This window comes from Triticum aestivum, chromosome 7A (assembly GCF_018294505.1).
Source record: "Triticum aestivum cultivar Chinese Spring chromosome 7A, IWGSC CS RefSeq v2.1, whole genome shotgun sequence".
Classification (NCBI taxonomy): domain Eukaryota; kingdom Viridiplantae; phylum Streptophyta; class Magnoliopsida; order Poales; family Poaceae; genus Triticum; species Triticum aestivum.
Genome location: NC_057812.1, coordinates 648,872,407 through 648,892,432, shown reverse-complemented (window position 1 = coordinate 648,892,432; position 20,026 = coordinate 648,872,407). Strand labels below are relative to the sequence as shown.

The 20,026-nt window shown below is 42.7% G+C and overlaps 1 protein-coding gene and 1 pseudogene across 1 annotated transcript; both read right to left on the bottom strand.

The window, feature by feature from the left end:
- Nucleotides 1-4,775: 4,775 nt before the first annotated feature.
- On the bottom strand, nt 4,776-5,526 carry LOC123148826 (putative germin-like protein 2-3). Its single transcript, XM_044568332.1, has 2 exons — nt 5,406-5,526; nt 4,776-5,311 (listed from the first exon to the last, which is right to left on the bottom strand). The coding sequence occupies exons 1-2, from the start codon at nt 5,524-5,526 to the stop codon at nt 4,776-4,778; spliced, it is 657 nt and encodes a 218-aa protein (XP_044424267.1).
- A 12,343-nt stretch (nt 5,527-17,869) lies between these two features.
- Nucleotides 17,870-18,604, bottom strand: LOC123148766 (putative germin-like protein 2-2; annotated as a pseudogene).
- Nucleotides 18,605-20,026: the final 1,422 nt, after the last annotated feature.

Genomic DNA, 20,026 nt, shown 5'->3' with positions numbered 1-20,026 from the left:
GAGAAATTTAATTCCCCCCACTAATCCCTTGCGGATCTTGTTACTCTTGGGTGTTTGAGCACCCTAGACGGTTGAGGTCACCGCGGAGCCATAGTCCATTGTGGTGAAGTTTCGTGGTGTCGTTGGGAGCCTCCAATTAAGTTGTGGAGATTGCCCCAACCTTGTTTGTAAAGGTTTGGTCGCCGCCTCCAAGGGCACCAATAGTGGAATCACGACATCTCGGATTGTGTGAGGGCGTGAGGAGAATACGGTGGCCCTAGTGGCATCTTGGGGAGCATTGTGCCTCCACACCGCTCCAACGGAGACATACTTCCCTTCAAAGGGAAGGAACTTCGGTAACACATCCTCGTCTCCACCGGCTCCACTTTTGGTTATTTCGTGCCTTTACTTGTGCGAGCTTATTTGTGATATATCTCTTGCTTGCTTGTGTACTTATCATTGTTGCATCATATAGGTTGCTCACTTAGTTGCATATCTAAACAACCTAATTTGATGCAAAGTTTAAATTGTTAAAGAAAAGCTAAAAAATTTAGTTGCCTATTCACCCCCCCCCTCTAGTCTACTATATCGATCCTTTCACCAGTAGTGCTCGTTGAGCCAACTACTATTGTTGCTGCTGCCGCTACACTCAAGCTAGTAGCAGTAAAGGCAAAGAAGGATGGTAGGTCGAACAACATGAAGTGGCAGCCGTTCATGTCCATGTTCGTGCTGAACAAGATGTGTGAGCTCATCTCTAGTGGAGTTAGGACTGACAAGGGCTTCAAGGATGTGCACTTGAACACCGTTGCGAAGCAGGTGTTCGAGTTCTGTGGGCAAGAGGTGTCTGCCACACAGGTGTACAACCACCTGAGGAAGTGGAGAAGTCGATGGATCCAAGTGTTCAAGCTGAGAGACCTTAGCAGCGCCTCATGGGATGAGAACACTTGATCCATAGTTCTGGAGGTAGAGCACTACGCCGGCCATGTCGCGGTTAGCTCACAGCCCTCTTCCTTTCCATACTGTCCACCACTGCCTACTCCTAATCGCAACTAACAACACTTGTGTTTCATTCTTAGGACCACCCAAGGGACGCTGAGTTCCTCAACACACCCATCCAGAACTACAACCAGATGTAGCACATCTTCTCCTTCGGGCTGGCAACTGGGAAGCATGCCATGGGCTCAGGGGAGCCTCTTGGTTCTCCCATGCCTGACTTCCCTGGGACCCCGGATGTCGAGATCCTTGATGGCCCTGACAAGCCTGCTGCGAAGCCCTTCGACAAGCCATTGGACCCCGTTGATAGGAAGAGGAAGAGAGGAGGCCTGATGGAGGAGGAGATCAATGTCTTCTGCAGCATGACTGAGGTGGTGAAGGAGGTGGCAACAGCCATCAGGGAGTGTAAGCCCCTCGACGTCCACCCTAACCTGTATGGCGCTTTCATGACCCAGGGTGGCTTCAGCAACGAGGCTCTCATGGCAGCTCTCAGCCACCTGCTTGACAACAAGGCCCAGGGTGTTGGGTTCGTTGCCATGGCCGATGCTCATAGGGTGTTGTGGCTCAGGAGCTGGCTGGGCAAGCACTACTACTAGAGTAGTGCTGCCTGTGAGCGTGCATGATCCCCGACGACGATGGTGGTGGCGACGACGACGATGATGACGATGACGATGTACATTTTGTGTAGCTAGGGCTCAAAAACTATTTGATGGTCTGTATATTTTGGTGAGGTGGTATATACTAACCCCTCACGGTGACGGTGAACTTGCGGTGGTAGGACGACACCCTCTTTTGGATGTGATGGTAGGTTAACACCAAGGTAGTGCTAGGAAGAACTTGCTATGCCGTATGATCATGCATGCTTTACTTCTTTTCTGCTCCATTGTTATTTGTGTGCAACTTTGCTTGCTACTTGTGCTCCATTGATTTGCTGCTTCAACTCTTGCTCTTGTGCATTGCTAGGGCAAGTGGTATGCCGTGTTCATTGGTGAGGTTCCAAGGGTTTATAGTTCATGGGAAGAAGCCAATGCACAACTGGCATCATATAGCAACAGCAACAATAGAGGGTTCAAGACTAAGCAGGCAGCAGAACAAGCTTACTCCGCTTGGGTGCGAAAGCACGGAGGCAGCAGTGTCGACAGGGCCAAGGTTAGAGCTGTCAAAGTGGAAGCTGCTAAGGTGGATCGTCAGTTCGGCCTGAAGCTGAAGAACTTCATCATCTTCGCCAGTTCGTCACCATTGTTGTGTTGTGGCGTTGGTGTGCTAGGTGTGATCATTGTGGGTAAGCTCGCCAACTAGGGTACAAGGTAAGCACAACATGTACGCCGTATGCAACCAAACGCCGTGTTCATGTGCCACTAGGGCCAATGCAATCAACCAAACAAAGTGCACTTTTGTATTACTAGATGCAGGGACTAGGGATGCAGGCAACCAATCAAGTTGCATATGGCGTATTAGGGCCTATTTTTCCTCAACCAGGCTGGGTTGAGAAGGGCATGCAATGCGACTACTGTTCCAAACTGGAACCAAACACGCCCATAATGATTTCCTTGGCTGCATGCATGAAATTCATAGATTTTTTCATATGAGTTTTTCCTACCATAGTAACACACGATTGAAGATTAAAGTACTCACATGTGATGCTGGAATGCTAGTGGGAGTCACACTTCTGTGCACCACTGCAACTTCCATGCCCAATTTTTTTCTAGCTAGCTTCGCCTCTTCCTTTCTTGTGGTGCTGCTTGAGAAAAAGTGGAACATGCCATGTGTATATTTGTTTATAAGAATTGGAGGCTCATGTCACGGAAAATTCTTTACTCTATGAAATATCATGTCTATTCTATGGCTTATTGTTAAATGTATAACACGTGGAGTATCTTATTTTTCCGATAACCACTAAATAAATCATATATGTCATACATTTACCGATTTAATCTCAAAACAATACATATATGTGACCGAGAACTCTCTTGATTCGGGTTGCATCCAGAACTCACTGCATTGAAATACCCCTATACAAGTTGTGTCATAGTCTAAATAAAATCATCATATAGATATGTGCGTGTGTACCAATATCAATTCGAATTCAATAAAGAGAGAAAGTAAATAGTTAAATAAGACAAATTGAATGTTGATAGGGATGTTTGGCCATATTCAAAACCTAATTAAATAGCTACCATTCACCCACATATCTCTCTCATTAAACCATGGATCAAATTAGAATTTGAACTACCCAAATATTCCTATATTTATGTGGTGATTGTTCTAAAAGAAACCATAATTTTATTATCTCAACTATTGGGTGAGTGCAGACTCCATGATGAACATCTTAAATAAGATACATTTGACCCCTCAACTCTTGACATTTTTTGAACTCTGTTCCTCAAAGTGGCTTTAATTGGCACAAAGGTAGTTTTATCTTATGTGGTGTGCACACATAAAAGTTTCCTTCAAATATATATATTTAATATTATTTAACAAAATACTGAACTACCAAAAGGTAAAGCAAATGATAAAAAAATTAAAATAAATTAAAAATAGGAGGTTTAGTGGAAACCACATTTAAGAATTTTATCAAATTTGTATGTTCTTTTATACTAGTTCTCATGATTTCAAGAACATATAGTTTCTCTTTAATATTGAAAATCATTTTAAAACTTAACATTTGTGTGATGTGTGATATGGCTAACAAAAAGGTGCTACATCGGTCAAAAATAAATAAATAAATAGTGAAACTCACTAGAGGAAACAAACATACATAGTATTAAGAGTTGGTGGATACAATTATCCGCTTTAATAGTTGGATGAACAAATCGAGAACCATAAAATATTTATATTAACAAAACCTTTGGTTTACCATTTATGTTCTAAAAAGATCAGGGATTTCAAAAGGTTCTCTAGAGGGTTTGATGTACAAACTAGGTGCACGAAAAGACATGATATGAGAGCATAAAATGTGATATCCATCTGTCTATATACATTAGTTTGGTTATATTCATTTCAAAAACATAATGCACAATAAAAATCATATCGAGGTATTTAGTGGCATAAGAAAATCATAATTGTACTTACTCCGTTCCATAATACCGTGTGATTTGGTTTTCTCAAAAAGTCAACTTTCATAAAGTTTGACCAATATATACAATACTAAATATATACCATATGAAATATATTTCATGATCTAATGGTGATGGTTTGGTATTGTAGACGTTGAAATTTTTTGTACCAACTTAGGTCAAACTTTACAAAGTTAGATTTTGCCAAAATCCGATATGCAATATATTCCGGAACAAATGGAGTAATTATTGTGCTTTTCCAGTCCTCAATTTGAACTTGCATCAAATTCTTATGTTTCAAAATCCTACATACCAAAGAGGCCTTTAATAAGTTTGCTTTCTTATGATATTCAATTTAGCATTGTCACTAGAATATCAAAAACACTATTTTCCCAACAATTTCAAAAGAATAAAGACGTTGCCCTTGCATTTGCAAGGGCCACCGTGATAGTTACGCAGGAAAAGAACAATTTATATTTGAAATAAACAATAGGGATGTGTCCCACAACACATCAATATTACACAAGAAAGCATTCAATTACCTATGGAAAAAAATAGTCAATAGGGTTGTGTCCCACGAGGCCACGACACATCAACATTAAACAGGAAAAAACATACATCCATGAGGACACAATATCCTCGACTTACAATGTTATAGAAAGAATGTAATGCAATGCAAATTTTGAATAATCTAAACACCAAATAGTACTGGTCGATTCTTACAAACAAACAAACGCACTCATTAACTTAGAACTGTGCTTGGATCCAATCCACCGTGCTCTTCTCCACCTGGAAGGCCTTGGTAGTAATACCAGCCGGGATGGAAGGCTCGGCTCCAAACACCGCGTTGGCTAACGTGATCACTCCAGGGTTCTGGCTGCTCAGTGCCGCAATAGCTACTGCACTGGTAGTCCTGTTGTTGTACTGGTAATGGACGAGGCCCTTAGGAAACACAAACACATCTCCCTTGTTGAGAACCTTCTCAAAGTGTTTGTTCTCGGGGTTCGACGTCACGAAACCAACATGCAGGCAACCCTCTAGCACAGTCAGGATCTCGGTGGAACGTGGGTGAGTGTGGGGAGGGTTGAGGCCAAACGGCGCGTAGTCGATGCGGACGAGGGAGACGCCCATGGTGTTCAGCCCGCCGATCTGTGCGACGTTGACGGCGGTCACCGCGGAGCCCTGCTTGTTGGTCGTGTTGCCGGCCACATGGAGGCCGGAGAAGTAGAAGTCCTCGACGACGACCTCTTTCGCGGCCTTGCAAGCCAGTCCGTTGACACGTACTGCATGGGTCAATTCATTCGTATATAAGATAACCGATATGAGTGATTTCTTAACTACGATTGATAGAGTATATATGCAGTGTGCATGTGGTACCTGGAGACGTCTTGTCGGCGACGCAGAAGTCCTGGAGATGGCTGGGGTCGGAGGCCGTGGCGCCATGCGAGCATGCAAGGGCCAGGAGAGCTCCTGCAAGGAGCAACACTCGAATGGCCATGTCTCTTTGTTTTCTCCTCGCTAGAGTAAAGTAGCAAGCAGTCGAGCTTTGGAATCGGTTGCTATGCTGCTTGAGTTGTGTGATCTCTATGCAATGAAGGAGGCTATATATAGGGAGATCCTGCCGTACGTATATGTATCCCATTTCCCATGTTTAGATACACATGGTTGGGTCTAGGAACAAGTCTTTGTGAATTGTGATGTGTGCAGCCTGCAGAGCGCGTGTATATATCTGGACAGCCTGCTACGCATACTTATGTATGTGGGACGGCAGGATCAAATTAATATATAGCGTACATGATTACATCAGATCAATCTATGCTTGAACGAGTCGCCTGTACATATCAACATCGATTGACCAAGAATCCAGCAGAGGTGCTGCTCGATCTCCCACCATTTCTCGACCAGGGATGGACGCCCGCTGGCGCGTGACGTACGCCGCGGACCTGGTAGCCGCACGACGGATCTCGCTGGCCGACGGCGTGGTCTGGCTCCGAGGCGAGGCGCTCAGGATTGTGCTGCTCGATGAACATGGGTGTACGATGGACGTGCGCTTCCTTCGCGAGGGTGAATTGATCGAGATCGGGGGTATTCTCTCCTTCCCGTGTCACTTTGCTAGGGTTCATGACAGGTTGCCGGCGACGACGGCGATGGCCGGACCCAGAGCGCCACCATGCGGTGCAGCGGGCGCGGGGCACGGGGGTGCGGCCACGTCGGCTGCGGTACACGAGAGGGCCGGGCACGCGAAGCCGGCTCACCGGTTTTTGCCTGCCTCGACTGCTGGACCGGGAATCCTTGGGCGTGGACCGGCTCGCCATGGGGCTGATGGTCGACACGTGGTGGACGAGAGATCCGACCGCCATGGTTCGGGCGACCCTAGGGTTTGTGAGAGCAATGCAGGTATAATAGGCACGGCCGCTCCCACTTCGCCCATTTTAGATCTCGACGAGTGCTTCTCCCACTTCTGGGACGCGCCTCCTCCGGTCAGATCTAGGGTTTGTCAGTCTTATGGTTGGTGGGAAGGAAAAATCCATGGTGATGCTCGTTCTTTTGCTCAAGTAGTTGCTTCCCCTCCCACTTTTCCTCCACCCAAGCAACCACAAACTAGTAGATCCACCGAGATGCCAGGAGATGGCTTTGGTGCGGGCCGCCATGGCCGGGGAGCTGGGCGCTTCGACCGTGGGCGGGGGTGTGGTTTCGATTCCAACGTCTGGAAGAGGAAAGTGGAGACGGGAAATTCGTCTTCCACAAGGGCTTCTGGATCCGGCGAGTCCGGGTTTGACAGATGGGATGAAGCGGCTGATGGGAGGCAAATCGCCCCCACTCACCAGGAGAAGTGGGGTGGGGGTGAAGCAGATCTGGGATCATGACTCGGCGCTGCTGATGCGAGCGGGAAGCCTGCTGCTCCTGCTCGGCAAGAACGTCGTGGGGGGGGGGGGACGGAGGTCACCGCGCCCCTGCGAAGAATCCTACCCCGCCGCGTGCCCGTGATCATGCTGCACAAACTGGTAATATCAATCCTCCCCGTGAACCCTGTCAGATTTGCAACTTGTTGGGTCATGTTACTGCTAGATGTCCTCAAGCTATCTGCGTTAGATGTAAGAAGAAGGGGCATCTTGCCTTTGTTTGTTCTGAATTTCTTCCCTGGGAATATGTGCCTGCGAGGTGTGCTTTTCAAGCCAAGGGACAGGGGTTTCATTACATCCCTGATTTTAGTGTGGATAGGTAGGCCAGAGAGAACATTCTCAATATTGTTGTGACAATTGTGGAGGGATCTGCTCTTACTAAGGATATTGAACACGAGCTTAGTGTGTATGTAGGGCAAGGGTGGTGTTGCTCTGCTAAGTTTTTTGCACCTCAGAAATTTGTGATGAGGATGCCTAATCCTAGGGAAGTAGATAGGGCTCTGTTTGTGGAGAATGTCAGGCTGAAACAATGCAATGCCAGTGTCAGGTTCTCCCCCTGGTCTGAGGACATTGATTCTGATGGATTATTGGAGGTCGCGTGGGTTAGGATTGGGAGAATCCCTCCTAACAAAAAATGTGATAAGACTGTTGCTTATGTTGGGGGCCTGGTGGGAATCACTTTGGAGGTGGATATGTCTACCATTAATCGTCCTTCTTCGGTTCGAGCCAAGATTGGTTGTAGGATGGTGGACAAAATTCCCAGCTCAGCTGAGGGGGTGCTGGGGGTCGTTTTTACAAATTTACTTATGAGGTTGAAGAGATTCTGGTCAAAAACCCTGTTGCGGAGGATGCTAATGCTCATATCCTTGGCACCGAACCTGCTAAGCATGACCAAACTCCAAAAAGGAAAAGAGATTACCCGAAAGAAAGTGACGGTCGCTCAGATTCTCCTGATCATGGTAAAGGTGGTACTTCTCATGTTGGTAAAACCTGTCGTTTGCTACCAGTAGAGAATGAGATGTCTGCCTCCTCTGAAAGTGAGGTAGATGGGTCTTGCTCATTGAAACGTTGGCTAGGGAGCAGGGGTTGTATGACCTGGAGGATTCACATGGTGCTTCGAGCTGGTTGGTGCCAGTCGGCCCAACTATGACCCCGAAAATGGTGATACCTGGGGCTGATCCCCACAAGGTGCAGGTAAGAAATAAAACTATGGTCAATCGTAGACTATCATATGCTGCTGCTATTACTAATATTACTCAGAAGGTTGTGGAGGTTGATGGAGAGGTGGGCCCAAAATTGAAGACTTTTGCTGAGTATGTGGTACAACTCCCTTCACCTGATCGTAATGAGGAGATCGTGCTCACTCCACCACTTGCCCTTGAGGGCGTGCACAGATTCAGCAAGCGTAACGCTCGAAGCATGCAGGAGAATGTGGAAGCTAGAGCTATGAGGGTGGCCAATGAGAAAGATGTGGCAGGTAACAAACCAAACCTGAATAAAAATTCTTTCACAGCTCTTTCTGATAATGAGTTGATGATTAGAGCTGCTAAAATGGGGGTTTGTATTCCTGATAATGATTTTACTTATATTGATGTGCTTCGGGAGTTGGAAATAGTCAGAGGGAATTTAGAAGAAAAGAAAAGTATAGAGGACAATAGGCAGGGTGATGAGGATGACATTGTTGTCACTAATGGGCTGGGGAAGAAAGCTCATGTTAACCTTGATTGGTTAGAACATGATGAAACTATAAATGAGCAATGCTTTGCTGGCAGATCTAATAAGAAAAAACAACGTAGATCTGTGGACGATGTCTGTAACCCTACACTGCCTCCTGGTAGGGTTATTAGGACTCAGCACCATAAAAAACTTTCTAAATGAAAGGTGTCATATGGAACTGCAGGGGGGTAGGCAAGAAAGGAATGGCCACCTGCCTCTCTGATATGATCAGTGACCATTCTGTAGATTTCCTGGGGTTGCAAGAGACCATGAAAAAGAAATTTACTCCTGGTTGCCTCAGGAAAATTGATCCTTTTAGCGTTTTTAGTTGGAACTGGATTCCCTCTGTTGGGAAGTCCGGGGGTATCCTGTGTGGTGTTAAAAATGATAACCTGGATATTATCTCCTGTCAGAAGGGCAAGTATATCTTACAACTAGTGTTGTATGATAAGAAGAAAAAGACCAACTGGGGTTTATTGATAGTCTATGGTTCTGCTCATGAGGAATTTAAGGAAGAATTTCTTAGTGAGCTTGCCTTAATGTGTGGCTGTATGCAAGTCCCGTACATTGTTGGTGGGGACTTTAATATCCTTAGTCACTCTAGAGAGAAAAATAAAAAGATATCAAATCACAAATCTTCTGATCTTTTCAACTCCATTATAAATATCCTAGCTCTTAGAGAGATACACATTAGTGGTGGCAAGTATACCTGGACTAATAATCAAGCCCACCCCACTTTGGAGAAGCTTGACCGCATCTTGATGTCTGAAACTTGGGAGGATTTGTTTCCTTTGGTCTATGTCAGGAAACTGGTTTGGGTAATTTCATACCACAACCCCCTGTTGTTATCCACGGGTGAAGAGGGGCGTGAGGCTCCGAAACCTAGAGAATTTCGGTTCGATTTGGCGTGGGTTAAAGATGATAGATTCCTCCCGGTGGTTCAGAAAATTTGGGCGCATAAGGTTTTCTCTTCTGACCCCATCGATGTCTTAAACATCAAACTCAAGAGATTCAAGTCTTATTTTAAAGGGTGGGGTTCGGATAAATTTGGTCATGATAAGAAAAGAAAGGATGACCTCCGGATGGAGCTGGAACTGTTGGAAGAATTAGAAGAAGAGGCCCCTCTCTCTCCTGTGCTGTATAGTAGGAAGATCGATGCCTGTTTTGAACTTCATGAGTTGCTTGTTAATGAGGAAATTTTTTGGTTGCAACAATCGCGCGAGCGATGGTTGCTTAAAGGGGATTTAAATACCAATTACTTCCATCGTATAGCTAATGGGCGTAAAAGGAAAAACATGATCCACTCCCTTATGGTGGGTGATACGGAGATAGAAGGTACTGATAAGCTGATCGCTCATGCCACAGAGTTCTATAAAGAACTATTCGGGCCAGCTTCTGGAAACTAGTTTCACTTGGACCCTGACACATGGACTCCAGAGGAAAAACTTAGTGAGGAAGATAACACTAACCTGTGTAGAGAATTTTCTGAAGAGGGGGTCAAGGAGGCCCTTTTTGAAATGGCTCCCAATAGAGCTCCTGGACCTGACAATATCCCGGTAGAATTCTACCAAGTATGCTGGGATATTTTCAAGGATGATATCATGGCCTTGTTTAGACACTTTCATCGAGGGACGTTGGATGTTCAAAGGTTGAACTACGGGATCATCACTTTTCTCCCGAAGCTCTCTGGGGCTGACAAAATCCAACAGTTTAGACCCATTTGCTTGCTTTGTTGCCCTTATAAACTCATCACAAAAGTCCTAGACCGCCGAGTCTCGGTTTATGCGGACAAGCTAATTAGCCCAGTCCAGAATGCCTTTGTCAAGGGTAGAAGCATTATGGATGGGGTGCTTTCACTCCATGAAATCCTTAATTACACACATGTGAAGAAAAAGGTTGGGGTGGTGTTGAAACTGGATTTTGAAAAAGCGTATGATAAGGTTAACTGGGAGTTCCTATTAGAATGCCACAAGCTGCGGGGATTCAATGATACCTGGTGTGGATGGATTAATCAGATCCTTCGGAATGGCACGTTTAGCATCAAGTTAAATAACAGTGTGGGGGCGTACTTCCAAAGTGCGGAAGGGGTGCGACAAGGCGACCCTCACTCCCCATTCTTGTTTAACTTAGCTGCCGAATGCCTCACGAAGATGGTAAACAATGCTCAGCATAATAAGTTGCTGGTTGGCTTAGCTGCGGACCTGATCCCTGATGGAGTTGCGGTACTTCAGTACGCGGATGACACAATTATTTGTCTTGAGCATGACATCGATAAAGCAGTCAACCTGAAGTTGTTGTTGTATATGTTCGAAATGATGTTCGGGTTGAAAGTTAATTTTCAAAAAAAGTGAAATTCTGACTGTTGGGGGAGACGATGCTGTGATTAAGCAATATGCCGACCTCTTCAATTGTGATATAGGCATCTTCCCCATTAAATATTTGGGCATGCCTGTTAGCTATACTACCTTGAGAAACTCCGATTGGGAGTTCATTGTTTGCAAATATTTGAAAAGATTTGATGCTTGGGTAGGTAATGCTGCCTCCATGGGAGGGAGACACAGTTTAGTTGACTCTGTTGTCACTCAGATATCCTTGTACCATATGTCCATGTGGCTGATGAACAAAACGTTCATTGAGAGATTGGATAAACATAGAAGAAGATTCTTCTGGCAAGGTTGTACCAAAAAAGAGATACTATCTTGTGAGATGGAACAGGATTTGCAGATCCAAAGAAAAGGGTGGTCTAGGTATCAAAGACCTGCGCAAACAGAACATTAGTCTGATGGTGAAATGGTGGTGGAAGCTTGAGACACAAAGTGGGTTGTGGCAAGACATTGTTCGTGCTCGTTACTTGCAGAATAGAACGGTAGTCGATGTTGTCCCAAGGTTTTCTGACTCTCCCTGTTGGAAAGCCTTGCTGAAAGTCAAGGAAGTTTACATGACTGGTAGAAAGATCAACATCGAGTCTGGAAACATTGCCAGGGTATGGAGTGACTCCATTAACGGTCTGCTTCCGTTTAAGGAGCATTACCCTCAACTCTTTGACATTTGCAATATTCCTGAATGTACTATCAAACAAGTGTTGAATTTGGATAGTGCTTCCTTTTTAGAAAAAGGCTCACTCCTGTGTTGTCTGAGCAATGGGGGGTTATTTTGGATACAGTTAATAAACTTCCTTTAACTGACAAAGAGGATCATGTGGTTTGGAGCTTGAATCAGAATGGTAAATTTAGTACCAAATCTGTTTATAAGTTGCTGGAGAAACCCCTCAGTGGGTGCCAATATAAATGGATTTGGAAGGCTAAAATTCCACTCAAGATTAAAAAATTTATGTGGCAACTTTCGCAAGATGCGGTGCTGACTAGACAGATGATGCATCATAGGAATTGGCCTGGGAACCCTGTTTGTTCATTCTGTAACGAAATTGAGACTTCCCAGCACTTGTTCTTTACTTGTTCGGTCGCTAGGGTCGTGTGGTGATCTATTGGGGTGGATATTGGTACCGATAAGTGTCCTGATAACTATTGGCAATTCTTTGCTTGGTGCTATTCCTTTCTTCCAGGAGGGGATAAGTTTTATACTGTTGGTCTTGCTGCCACCTGCTGGGAGATCTGGCTTGCTCGCAATAAGGCTACCTTTGAGAAAAAGCAAATTAAGTCTCCCTTTGAAATTGTGTTCTCTATATGCTCCTTTCTTTTGTATTGGACAGGACTGCAGAAGGGTGATGATGCTGGCAAGCTTCGCTCAGGTGCCGAGATGATCAGGGCCAGCACGATGCAGCTGATGAGACTTTGCGGGACCACTGCCCAGCCAATTGGAGGAGCGTGAAGATCGTGGTGGAGGTACACTGCGTTGAGGATAGGACGAAATGAAGTGTTCTGCTGGGAGGGCCATCTTCCTCATAGTAGTTTCCCCTCTTTCGATTTGATGATACTTTTGGTGTGTTGGCATGTAACCCTCTCTGGGTGTCGTGGGACTTAGTTATCTGATAACTGTAGGTGTTACCAGGTTTTCGCCCCACAGCGTTCGGGTCGATGGCGACCCGAGTGGCAGTGGGTTTCCTGGTAATGCTTGAACTCGCCTTACCTCTTTCCCTCTTCCTGTCTCTGTATTCGGAACTGGTTGTATTTCCGTTGTTTGCAATGGAAAGGGATAATGCCCGGTTCAAAAAAATCCAGCAGAGGTGCGATCCCTCCACGCCAAAGTCCTTTCTAAAGGGAAAGACATGTAATTGCATCTAGTTTTAGTTTTTTGATGAAATAGATTGCTGCTGCTAGTAATTCAGTTAACAAAACTTGTTATGAAAATTCACATGGATTTCTTTGATCTATATTGCTACTGTTGCCTGTTCCATGTGAATGGACATGGTAATAATTTTTGAAATAATTGAGAAATCGAAACATTACTCATTGTGAATGTTAAATTGATATGATGTTCATGCCGGTCAGCGGCTGCTAGATCTTGCTGTGGACACCGACAACAATCGTCGGGAGTGGCTGGCTACAACGAAGTTGGGCTCATTGGTGGCGTCCGCTACAGCAAAGATGAGGCTATGGTGGCTACGTCATGGACCCCTATCGTACATGGATAGTGGCAACCCTGTGGGTGCGGACTTTCCCGACCCATTGGGCTTTTCTTTTGGGTTCCAGTAAACCTTAATACCAGTGGCGGGTACAAACCTACGTCCACCATTGGTAACCCAAATACTAGTGGCAGGCCCGAAATAACATCCACCATTGGTATTTAGATTACCAGTGGCAGGCGGTACTTCAAGCCCGCCACTGGTGAACTAAATACGAGTGGCGGGCAAGCCACCCGTCACTCATAGCTATTTTGTGCCGCTAATACTACTAAGCAGTTCTATAGTAGCATGAGCATCTTTAGTTACAACTTGTTATCATGTTGTAATGATGTATGTGTATGCTAGGGCAGATTAAAGTTGTTCAGCTAGTGTTTAGTGAATATGAGCACAAACTCTGTGTTATACATCTCTACAAGAATCTAAATAAGGTACACAAGGGAGATACCGTGAAGAACAATCTTTTGGAAACATGCAATATCGACTTCATTATCTACTTAGGAGAAGAAAATGGAGAAGATGAAGATTTACAACCCAAAAGTTCATGCTTCGTTAGAGGAGATCTAGATGGCTCCAAACACTTGCGTTGGAGCATTCTCCGGTGAACTTAAAAAATGTAATATTCCCCTAAATAGTACTTGTGAAGTTTTTAAATGGGAGCGACTCAAGATTATTCTACAACTTTTGCATTTTGGTATATTTAATTAGGTGATCTTATTTGTTAGCACATATAAGGTTACTACATCATTATCCTTCTTATGATTATTTTTTATTTTTAGATGCATGTACAAGGAGCTTATTGGAAGCATGTTTATGGGATCCGTCCTGTCAACACATCTATCTTTATTGTATATTATTAGAAGTACTTGATGGTCTATCTAGAAAAAAGGAAAATAGGCTAGAAGATCCCAAAAAAATTAGAGACATCCAAACAATTAATTTGGTGGACCAATGAAATGTAACAATTAGATTTACATAACTACATGTAACAACACTGGTGGACCCAAAACTCGATTAGCTTGAAAATATACCCTACACATATGACTCAATTAACTAGAAGAGAAAAAACTCCGGGTAAATAAAAAAATTAAGGAAAACCTATGGCTGAAATTGATTGATCTTGCGTATGCATCTTACATCTATCTACGCGTCCCTTCAAAAATAAAGAACTACAAGAACAAAAAAAGCTACTAGATCTCACGTCCCTTCCAATGAAAACGAATGAACTACTACATCTCACATATCTTTTTTGTAGTTGAACTACTACATCTCATATATCTTTTTTGTAGTTGCATCTCACGTATCTCAACTATAATGATTAATTAGGAAAGAAACACTTGAGCCTAAAAAAGAACAGTACACTTGGCTAGAGGCATATCTAAATTGAGTACTACTTATTCAAAAAAAATTGAGTGCTATTTCTTACATAGAAAATTTTAAAAATTTATGTAGGACAAGAACTTTGATTGGTCTAGCATGATGTCCGCATGTGCTCACAAGTCCAATCATCAGCATATATAGATGAAGTATGATCTTATTGTTACATATACATGAGATTGTATGAGACCCTTTTTAGGAATATTGCATACAAATAATTAATGAGGCCACAATAAAATTAGAACTTTAAGTGATCATCCTAATATAACATTACTCCAAATAAGTAATTACTTTTATAAAATGTAACCATTTATTTCATTGGAAAAATATGCCACGATTAAAAAGGTTAGTTCAACATTCCTTGGATAGCATCACACACATTACTTGGTGACTTAATCTACAAACAACATATTTAATCACGATATGAGGGAAATCATAGTATTATTACAATTAAAAATGCCACGAAGAAAACTTTAACTCAAGGTCCTAATATCACATATCCTATAGAAAAATTGCTGAGTCAGTATACAAAACTGGATAATTAATCTACAAGACCTAGAATCTTTTTTTAATATTCTATTTAAAAGGTTGAATTTATTATGACATATTGTTCTTTACATTCATCGGTCCTTGCTCAGCATAGCGATCGAATATGAATTGTGATTTCATACGAGGCATTGCCAATTCGACTTGGCTTGATGTGTGTCCATGCATCTAGGTATGAATACCACGATTTAATGTGCACATGTCAAGCTACATGCTATGATCTTTGTCCCGCACACATTTTCCTCTTTGTGTGCTTCAGAGTGAGGAATCATGGAAATATATCACATTTTCCTCTTTCTGTGATTCAGATCGTGATTTCCTTGGTTGTGTGCATATATTTTTCACATGAGTTTTTCTTACCATGGACATACATGATTCAAGAACAAAGTACTAACATGTGAGGATGGAGTGCTAGTTGGGGCCATGTGAATGGCACTTCCATGCACCACTGTAACTTCCAACCCAAATATTTCAATTTTTCTAACTAGATTCACCTCTCTCTTTATTGTGGTGTTGCTTGAGAAAAAGTGGAAACATGCCAAGTGTATATTTGTTTAGAAGAATTGGACGCTCTTGTCACGGAAAACTCTTTGGTCTACGTAATATCATGTGTGTTCTATGGCTCATTGTTAAATGTATAACATGTGAAGCATTTTATTTTTCTGATTGACCACTAAAAAATTCAAATATGTCATGTATTTACCAATTTAATTGCTAAACAATACATATATGTGATCGAGAACTCTTCTGATTCGGGTTGCATCCAGTACTCACTGCCTTGAAATACCCCCATAAAAGTTGTGGCATATTCTAAATAAAATCACCATATTGATACGACATATGTGTGTGTACCAATATAAAATTCGAATTCAATACAGAGATAAAATAAATAATTAAATAAGACAGATTCAATGTTGATAGAGATGTTTGGGCATACTCAGAACCCAATTAATGAGATACTATTCACCCACATATCTCTCTCATTGAACCATGGATGAAATTAGAATTTGAACTACCCTAATATAGTAATATTCCTATATTTATGTGGTGATTGATCTAAAAGAAATGATAATTTTATTCTCTCAACTATTGGCCGAGTGCAGGCTACATGACGAACATCTTAAATCAGATATATTTGACCACTAAACTCCTGACATTTTGTAAATTTTCTCACTCAAAGTGGCTTTAACTATTACAAAGGTAGTTTTTTCTTATGTGGTGCACACAAAAAGTTTCCTTCAAAAATTATTTGAAATATTAATATTTTCTAAACTACCAAAATGTAAATGAAATGATAAGTAATTTAGAAGAAATTTAAAACATGGAGATTTCGTGAAAATCACCTTTGAGAATTTTGTCAAATTTGTATGTTCTTTTATACTTTTCATGATTTAAGAACATATGGTTGTTTTTTAATATTGAAAACCATTTTAGACCTTAAAAGTTGTGTCATGTGGGTTACACAAAGGTGCCATGTCGGTCAAGAAAATTAAACAGTGAAACCACTAGAGGAAACATACATACATAGTATTAAGAGTTGATGGATAAAATTATCCGGTTTAATTGTTAGAAGACCGAACCGAGAACCAAAAAATAGTATAATGTCCAAAAAAATATTTATCCTAAGAAAACCTTTGGTTTACCATTTGTTTTCTAAAAACATCAATGATTTCAAAATGGTCTTTAGAGGGTTCAATGTACTAGCTAGGTGCACGTAACGACATGATGTGAGAGCAGCCAATGTGATATCCATCTTTCTATATAGATTAGTGTGGTCATATTTATTTCAAAAATATAATGCACAATAAAAATCATATTGAAGTATTTAGTGCCATAAGAAATCATAATTCTACTTACTCAGTTGCATAATATAGTGGGATTTGGTTTTCTGAAAAGTCAAGTTTCATAAAGTTTGACCAACATATAAAATACATAATATATACCATATGAAATATATTTCATGATCTAACGGTAATGAGTTGGCTTTGTAGATGTTGACAACTTTTTCTACAAACTTAGGTCAAAGTTGGATTTTGCAAAAATCTACTCCCTCCGCCCCAAAATTCTTGTCCTACATTTGTCTAGATACAGAAGATACATCCGTATCTAGACAATGTAAGACAAGAATTTTGGGACAAAGGGAGTAATGTGCAATATATTTCGGAACAAATGGAGTACTTATTATTATGCTTGACATTTACTGAACCAAAAAAGAGTTTACAAAATTAGTGTGCTTCCTAGTCCTCTATTTGAACTTGCATTAAATACATATGTTTTAAAATACTGCATACCAAGGAGGCCTTAATAGTTTTGATTTCTTATGATATTCAATTTCACATTGGCAATATAATATCAAAAACATTATTTTTCCAATGGTTTCATAACATTAAAGGCGGCGCCCTCGCATTTGCAAGGACCGCCGTGCTAGGTAAGCATGAAAATAACAATTTACTGTTGAAATAAACAATAATGATATCTCCCACAACACATTAATATTACACAAGATAGTACAATTTACCAACGGGGAAAAATAGTCAATAGGGGTATGTCCCACAGCACATCAACATTAAATAGAAAAAAAACATACATCCATGAGGACACAATATCCTCGACTTACAATGTTATAAAAAGAATGTAATACAATGCCAATTTGAATATTCTAAATAAAATAGTACCGATCGACTCGACACACAAACAAACATACTTGTGGGAACACATACTTAGAACTGTGCTTGGATCCAATCCACCGTGTTCTTCTCCACCTGGAAGGCCTTGGTAGTAATACCAACCGGGATGGAAGGCTCCGCTCCAAACACCGCGTTGGCTACCGTGATCACTCCAGGGTTCTGGCTGCTCAACGCCGCAAGAACCACTGCATGGGTCGTGCCATTATTGTACTGGTAATGGACGAGGCCCTTAGGGAACACGAATATATCTCCCTTGTTGAGAACCTTCTCAAAGTGTTTGTTCTCGGGGTTCGAAGTCACGAAACCGACATGTAGGCAGCCCTCTAGCACGGTCAGGATCTCGGTGGAACGCGGGTGGGTGTGGGGAGGGTTAAGGCCAAACGGGGCGTAGTCGATGCGGACGAGGGAGACACCCATGGTATTCAGCCCGCCGATCTGCGCTACATTGACGGCGGTCACCGAGGAGCCCTGCTTGTTGGTCGTATTGCCGGCCACGTGGAGGCCGGAGAAGTAGAAGTCCTCAACGACGACCTCTTTGGCGGCCTTGCAAGCCAGTCCGTTGACACGTACTGTGTGGGTAGATGCATTCGTATAAGATAACCGAGATGGGTGGTTGCTCAACTAAATATAGCAGTATGCGTATTGTACCTGCAGACGTCTTGTCGGCGACGCAGAACCCTGGAGAAGGCTGGGGTCGGAGGCGGTGGCGCCATGCGAGCACGCAAGGGCCAGGAGAGCTCCTGCAAGGAGCAACACTCGAATGGCCATGTCTCTTTTTCTTCACCTCGCTAGAGTAAATTAGCAAGCAGTCGAGCTTTGGAATTGGTTGCTATGCTGCTTGGATTGGGCGATGTTGAAGGAGTGAAGAAGGCTAGTATTTATAGGGAGATCTTGCCATGCATATATGTATGTCTAGATATACATGGTTGGGTGTAGGAACAAGTCTTTGTGATGTGGGCAGCCTGCAGAGCGCGTGTTTATATCTGGACAGCCTGCTACGCATGTGTGTATGTATAATATGCATGGGACGGCAGGATCGAATTAATATATCGCATATATGATTACATCACATCAATCTATGCTTGAACAAGTCACATGTACATATCTACATCGATTGACCAAGAATCCAAGAGAACATGCGATCCTTCTACGGCAAGAATCTAAAGGGAACGGTATGTAATTGCATCTAGGTTTTATGTTCTTTTAAAATACATTGATGCTAGGTTGCCGCTGCTACTAATTCAGTTAATCCAGAACTTGTTTCAAAATCCACACAGAGTTGTTTGATCTATATTTGCTACTGTTGCATGTTCCCTGTGAATGGTCATAGTAATGAAATGTGAAATCAAAACATTACTCGTTGTGAATGTGAAATTGATATGATGTTCATTCCATTCAGTGGCTGCCTGATCCTGCTGTGAACACCGCCGTGACAACAACTAGCGGGGCTCGTTGGCACTGGCTGGCTAAAACGACGCCAGGCTCGTTAGTGGCGTCCGCTACAATGACAATGAGGCTATGCTGGCTATGTCATGGACATCCCATACACACATGGATGGCGGCGACCCGGTGGGTGCAGGCTTTCCTGGCCCATCGGGATTCATTGCGGGTTCTAGTAAACCTTAGCAGTGGCGGGCACAAAATTATGCCCGCCATTGGTAACCTAAATAGGGGCCCAAAATATTGTCCACCATTGGTATTTAGAATACCAAGTGGTGGGCGGTACTCCATGCCCGCCACTGTTAACCTAAATACCAATGACGGGCCCGACGCCTGCCACTGGTAGCTATTTTGTGCCGCTAGTACTACTAAGCACTTCTACAGTAGCATGAGCATCTTTAGTTACAACTTGTCCATCGTCATCAGGTTGTAATGATATATGTGCATGCAAAGGCTGATTAAAGTTGCTTAGCTAGTGTTCAGTGAATGAGCACAAACTCTGTGTTATATACATCTCCACGAGACTCTAAATAAGGTACACAAGGGAGAGACCATGAAGAACAATCTTTTGGAAAAATATCGACTTCAGTATCTACTTGGTAGAAGAACATGTAGAAGATGAAGATTGACCGCCAAAAGCTCATTCTTGGTTAGAGGAGATCATTAGTAGAAAAAGGACCTAATGTGAGACACATTAGTCACGGTTTGATTTTGACCCGGTACTAATGATACCATTAATGCCGGTTTGAA

Coding starts and splice junctions, on each gene's coding strand:
- LOC123148826 (XM_044568332.1), bottom strand. CDS start 5,526: ATGGCCATTCGAGTGTTGCTCCTTGCAGGAGCTCTCCTGGCCCTTGCA. Junction 5,312..5,405: donor CGCCGACAAGACGTCTCCAG/GTACCACATGCA, acceptor TGACCCATGCAG/TACGTGTCAACGGACTGGCT.